The 6,941-nt window shown below is 34.3% G+C and overlaps 1 protein-coding gene across 1 annotated transcript in view; it reads right to left on the reverse strand.

Annotated features, from left to right (window-relative positions):
- Positions 1–2,620: 2,620 nt before the first annotated feature.
- The window catches only part of LOC111706033 (GPI ethanolamine phosphate transferase 3), a 27,661-nt gene continuing 23,340 nt past the window's right edge, over positions 2,621–6,941 (reverse strand). The window contains exons 25-31 of the mRNA XM_023478786.1: positions 5,808–5,907; positions 5,424–5,521; positions 4,986–5,037; positions 4,097–4,188; positions 3,492–3,566; positions 3,200–3,287; positions 2,621–2,877 (exon numbers count right to left, since the gene is read on the reverse strand). Of these exons, the coding sequence (XP_023334554.1) occupies positions 2,636–2,877; positions 3,200–3,287; positions 3,492–3,566; positions 4,097–4,188; positions 4,986–5,037; positions 5,424–5,521; positions 5,808–5,907 (747 nt within the window). The 3' untranslated portion in view covers positions 2,621–2,635. The remainder of the gene's footprint in view (positions 2,878–3,199; positions 3,288–3,491; positions 3,567–4,096; positions 4,189–4,985; positions 5,038–5,423; positions 5,522–5,807; positions 5,908–6,941) is intronic.

Consider the following 6,941-nt stretch of genomic DNA (forward strand, 5'->3'; position numbering starts at 1 on the left):
GAAGGGATGTGGAGGGAAATGGGATGGGAAGGGAATGGGAAGTGAAAGTGGAGAGGATGGGGAGTAAGGGGAATGGAAAAAGAGGTAATGTATTGTCACAATTGTTGTTAAGAGAATAATTGTGTATGTTTCAATTTGTGGAGTTGAAAACATGTTACAACATTATGTTGACCTGTGTTGTGTTGAGTCATCACTACAGTGTGTAATTATCTTATATAATCAAAGCAAACTACAAGCTTTTTTCTAGGAACCAAATTTTTGTGTGTTGAAAAACTTAAGGAACAGTTGAGCCAAGCCAACTGAAAGAAAAATTCTCGTGATCTGATCAAGAAATGATGTCTGGAATTGGGATACCATCAAAACATGTCAACAATCTAAAAAATGGAAATTACAGAACTCATTTGAAAGAGACAGTAAAAAGATCTGCAGCTGTGCGCCTGAACCTGGAAATGATGTCTGTCTTTCCTGACATCCACAAACATTTAGGATGAGGAAGATGATGATAATGATAGGGATAATAAAGTCAAAAACAACCATCTAACATCTCAGGATATTTCTGAGCAAGAGGTTTCAGTTATGTCTTTGACTGATAATTCTATAGAAAAAGTTGAAAAGCAACTTAGTGAGGTATGTGAGGACATCTTTACATCCTTGGAAAAACGATTTAAACCTACTTAACTTGTAAAGGCTTCTGTAGAGGCTTTTCATAGAACAGAGTGGGCTGAAAACATCAGTAAAGACATGCTAGAAACAAGTGACAGAGTACATCTAGAGGAGCTGGTTGAAAATCTTATAGAAGACAAACTTCAGGAGAAGTTTGAAGTTCAGGATAGCCTTCTGCAGACATACATTCAATTCCTGACATTTAATCAAAATTCTGATCAGCAGTCCTTGGAAGTGTTATATCAACTGTTCCAAAAGAATTTTAGGCAGAGTTTGTCAGCAGAGTCTAGATTCTTTGACCTGTTTGAACATGTTAATATCAAATCATATACTAAAGCCTACTGTGAAAGTGTGGGATCCCTCATGAATATACTAGTTAATAAAGGAAGAAACCTCACATCAAGCTTTTTCTCAAGAGAGCTTATCATAGCTTTTAATGCTCCTCCTCTTCATATCTTAAAGAAAAAAATCATCACTGAAATCAGGGATGAGTTTATGAAGGAGATGACCTTTGTAAGAAAGTTGGACAATGCCAGACTTTCCAGACAGTACTCCAAACTAAAGTTTGCAGATCTGTCTGCAACTCTTGGACAGCTACGGAAGAACCAAGAAAATCAGTCTCATGTCCCTGTAGACTTTTTTACTGTTTAATTAAGTAAAAATGAGTAATTTTTTTAGATGATACTATAATAAATCTAAGAAGAGTTTAATCTATGTCTTTTGACATTGACATTTAGAGGGGGAGGGGGAAAGAATAAAAAATATGGAATTATATACACCCCTGGTTTCAAGATCTGGTTCTGTTGCAGGGTCTAGTTCAGGCTTAAAACCCTCAAGTTGAGGAATTGGATATGAAACTGAATATTGGGATTATGTTTGTCTCTTCTTTAGGGGTTACTACAGAGGTCACCTTTCCATTTGGAGCAATCACAGAGACTGTCTTCAAGGTTCTAACAGACCTTTCCTTGGACTAGGGTCTTCAGACTGGGGGGGTTATAGCAGACCTCTCCCTGGACTTGGGGGGTTATAGCAGACCTTTCCTCAGACTGGGGGGTTATAGAAGACCTCTCAGCATACTGGGGGTGATAGCAGACCTCTCCTTGGACTGAGGGGTGATGTATGTTTATTTCATACCTTTTATTAAATTTGACACTACAAATAATTCCTGAGATTTTAATTTACAAATATAAAAGTTTTTTGAAGCCTTAAAGAGCGAAAACCCCAAAGTGTTTGGTTTTTACTAAACTCAAGGCCATCCAAAACCTGGGTCTTGACTTGAGCTTTACTTTGGTCTAAGCAGAAGCAAAGACCAGGTTTTACTTGGGTTTAAGCTTTTGAAATCTCATCTCTGCTTCTATACACTCCTCGTACAGTCCCAGAAGCTTATGAGTAATCCTTATGTTTACAGATTAGATGGCAACAACTGAAGGGACCAGCTAGGTAACAGATAGGATGAAGAGAGAGAGAAAGCTAGTTCCTCCTACCTTAGATGCCGGAATTGAACTGAAATGCCGGTATTGAACTGAAATATATCAAAAGATCAAAACTATTTAGAGTGTGAGAGTATGGACTTCTTCCAGAGGAATCCAAATCCAAATCACCTGAAGGTGGACTTGGGGTTCCTTGTCACCATGTCAGGATCCACTCAGATCTGTCTTTATTTTCTTATTTGGCAAAAATTAGTATGATCCGAATCAAGATTTTATCTGAATTGATCTGAATCAGGATTTCATCTGAACCAATCTGAATCAGGATCTTATTTGAACCGATCTGAATCAGGATTTTGTTCAGATCATTTAAAAGATTGTATATGGATTGATCCAGGCTCCGGTTTTATCAAGATTCCAGATGGATTTAATCAGAATTTCATTTGGAGGGATCTAAATCCAGATACTGAGCACAATTATGAAATGATGAACCTTACTGAAAGATTGTCTAGAAGTTTTCCAAGGTATATATTAAGGATATAGTATTAATATGAACCTGAATAGAAGAATGAGAGATTGTCTAATAGTATCCAGGTTTGGAGCATAGATATTAAAGATAGTATTAATATGAACCTGAAGTTAAAGAATGAAAAATTGTCTTGTAATATAAAGGGTAGAAGGATGGATATTAAGGATAGTATTAATATGAACCTGAAGTAAAGAATGAAAGATTGTCTAGTTGTATCCAGGGTATGACGATTAATATTAAGGATAGTATAATATAAACCTGAAGTAAAGAATGAAAGATTGTCTAGTAGTATCCAGGGTAGAAGGATTGATATTAAGGATAGTATTAATATGAATCTGAAGTAAAGAATGAAAGATTGGCAAGTAGTGTCCAAGGTAGAAGGATGGATAGGTATATTCAGGATAGTATTAATATGAACTTGAAGTAAAGAATGAAAGATTGTCTAGTAGTATACAGGGTAGAAGGATGGATATTAAGGATAGTATTAATTTGAACCTGAAGTAAAGAATGAAAGATTGTCTAGTAGTATCCAGGGTAGGAGGATTCCAGAGGAATCCAAATCCAAATCACNAATATAAACCTGAAGTAAAGAATGAAAGATTGTCTAGTAGTATCCAGGGTAGGAGAACGGGTAGGGAAACATCCAGCAATCCTGACAAACTCCTCATCTAGACAAATGACAGGGGTAAAAAATGAAAACATATTTTTACAACTAGACTGCCCCTTTCTTTGTAAGTTTTTAGTGCTTTAAAGTTTAAAAAAAAAGACAAAAATCACAAATACAAAAGTTGGTTTTCCATGCTGACATTTTTGGTTAAAACATAAAAAATTTACAATAGGATGAAAGTTTAAGTATGAATGAATGAATAAACCTGATAAAGCCTATATTGAGAGGTTATCACTATTACTCCTAACATTAGGAGGAACTGGGCGAGTACTGCCGGACACTAGAAAAAAAAAGATTTTTAACTATAGTATTAACATAAAGAAGTATAATTATTAAACAATTCCCTTTAACTTACCTAGAGTAACGTATTACTATAAAAATCCCGTTAAACTGATCTAGTTTTGTAAACATGCTTTTAAAAGCTGTCCTAGAGAGATGTAAACAATATCTTTAAACTGTCCTAGAGATGTAAACAATATTTTTAAACTGTCCTAGAGAGATGTTAACAATATTTTAAAACTGTCCTAAAGAGATGTAATTACGCTTTTTAAACTGTCCTAGAGAGATGTTAACACATTTTTAACCTGTCCTAGAGAGATGTCATACAATATCTTTAACCTGTCCTAGAGAGATGTAAACAATATCTTTAACCTGTCCTAGAGAGATGTCATACAATATCTTTAAACTGTCCTAGAGAGATGTAAACAATATCTTTAACCTGTCCTAGAGAGAAGTAAACAATACCTTTTAACTAACCTAGAGAAAAATCTATAACTGACTTTAAGCATGTAACTTTAGCAATCCCTTTACCTGCCCGTCTCCGGATATGAGCATGCTAAGGAATACGAAGAACACAGATATTGAGATAAAGGGAGCAGACAGGCAGGATCCCAGTCCATAACCTAAATATTTTAAAATTAAAATAAAAACTAGAATCTATAAAACATAAAGATAGTCCCCAAATCAATTTTTTAACAAACATGGGATTGAACAAAATCTTTTTGCCAATGTTATTGATGGTGTCGTTCAGAAAAAAAACCCCGAGAGATGGAACAACGACTTGGATCGTTCAGAGCTCGATTTAAAATCGTTTGAACAATATTGATTGTTCAGAGATCGATTTAAATAGTTAGAACGTTCGTTTTTTTTAACACATGACTTTTTCAAAAGATTTTTAAAAAAATTATATTTTTTACTGAACGAACGTTTAAAAAAAAACTTTTTAGAAAAACGATTTTTTTCACTGAATTAACGATTTGTTTTTACTGAATTAACGATTTTTTTTTACTGAATTAACGATTTTATTAAACAAAATAATTTTTTTTGAATGATTGAAAAAACAACTGAAATGTCTACCCCCATCCCCTTCTGGTCTCTTCATTATCACATCTGGTACTTAAATGCGCGCAGCTTTATATATTGAATGATGGGATGTGACAACCCTGTTTTGAGACTAGATTAAGCTTTATATATTGAATGATGGGATGTGACAACCCTGTTTTGAGACTAAATAAAGGATGATTCCTTTCTTCAAATGGGAGGAAATGAATACTAAATAGCTAAATTAAACAACATGGACTATAAAAAGATTGCCATATCTATCTTTGTTTGACCTACCTAGAGGTATTGATGGGGTGGATTTATCACTCAACAACATGAACTATAAATAGATTGCCATATCTATCTTTGTTTGACCTACCTAGAGGTATTGATGGGGTGGATTTATCACTCAACGTTGTCCTCCAATTTGCCTAAACACAAACCAATTTAAATTCTCAACTAATATAGTTTTTGCTGAATCAAATATTCATGACATTCATTTATGTGTCTAAAGAGACTGTACGTGTAATTTCCAGAGTCTGATTCACAACAGTAGCCTTGAAACCTTTATGTGATCAATAATGTTCTGCATCTTATCCACATTAATCTTCATCACGGATAGTCCTGGACTCCTGGGATTCACAACAGTAGCCTTGAAACCTTTATCTGATCAATAATGTTCTGCATCTTAACCACATTATTCCAATTACTACTTGATCAGACAAAGCTTTTCATAAGGGTACCGTTGTGAATCAGGCATTGCCATCTTTGTATTGAAATTATGCTTACAGTCCCTTTAAATAGAAAGATATATTACCTTCATGTAGTTAAAGTAGCAAGGTATGTTTTCTTGACGATAAATTCTACTCGAGTTCTTCTTCTTGGTTTGAAAGTATACAAGGCGTGGATTTAACACTAAAGAGAAACAAATGTAAACATCAAATCAATATATATATATATATATATGTAACAGCTATAGCTGGCCAAACGTCTGGAATTTTTTGAGGCAACCCATTGGCAACATAGGCTAAAGAAATTCTATTTTTTTCAAAATCCGATTTTTTTCTTCAAAATTATTTTTTTTTCAAATGTTATTTAAATTTCACAGACAACACAAGGGTACTTCAGCTAGTGATAAATAAATGAAATCAAAAGTGAATTAATAAAAAGTTTTAAAGGTAAAAATGGATTTTTTGTTTACCTAGAATAAAAATGCCAGCAAGAACAAGAAGTAGAACCGTGTGAACAATCAGATTATGCTGCCAGGGAAGCAGTTTAGAGATCAATGGGGACGGAAATGACTGAAATGAACGCGGCATTAGTAAATTCACCACGTGGCTTGATCCGCCATTTTGATTTTTGATATAAATAATTCACATTCCACATGCAGGGATGGGCACTAGGCAATAGCCAAATTTGTTTTTAGAAACTTTTAATTTAGACTTTTAAAAGGTTTTACGACAATATGAGAAGTTTCCAATATTTTAAAACTTAGAAGAAACATGAAAATTTGTTACCCTGGGAAAAAATGTAAGGCAAAAACGATTGTTTTTGGTTTTGAACACGATGGTTTTAGGTTCTTTTTTGCCTTTTATTTTCCTAGGATAACAAATTTGTATGTTTGATAAAAGCACACTTCTACAGAATACAATTTTAAATCGTTGGACCCTTCTCAGATTGTCGTAAAACCTTTTAAAAGTCTAAAAATATTAAGGTTTCTTTAAACCTTTTTATTGCCGCATCGCTATTTCTATTTTAAAAATTATAACTGCCCCTTCTTATAGGAGAAAAACAATTAAGGTCACTTACATCAAATTGTTTCAATAAGACAATTTAGGATGTAGCTGATAATTTTAAAGAATCATTCTAAAGTCTTGATATTACGCTAATATGAACATTTGCATTTGGGCATGAAGTCTAAGTAATGTCACGAGAAGGGGATCATTCATTTGGCGTACAGTGCCGTTTTGCCTCATATAGTCTGTGATCTGCATTTGTACTGTGTCCTAGGAGCGGGGGAAGGCAGGCGGCCATGAGCCACCACTATTTCCCCTTCCGGGCCACATATTAGCTTTTTTCTCTTCCGGCAGCCATGAGCCACCACTATTTCCCCTTCCGGGCCACCACATTTGACTCTTCCGGGCAAAACTACGTTTTTAAATGGTATATTTAGGGCCTTTAAAGTGTGATTTTTAAAAATCCAGCCGCGTCACGCTATAAATATATATTTAGATCTTTATATTTCAGTGTTAATATGTAATAAGGATGATTCCTCTTAATGTAAACTGTAAAACTTTTTTTTTCCCAAACTAAATTCTGATTTGCCTAAAAAATG

Source organism: Eurytemora carolleeae, unplaced genomic scaffold, assembly GCF_000591075.1.
Source record: "Eurytemora carolleeae unplaced genomic scaffold, Eaff_2.0 scaffold683, whole genome shotgun sequence".
Lineage (NCBI taxonomy): Eukaryota > Metazoa > Arthropoda > Copepoda > Calanoida > Temoridae > Eurytemora > Eurytemora carolleeae.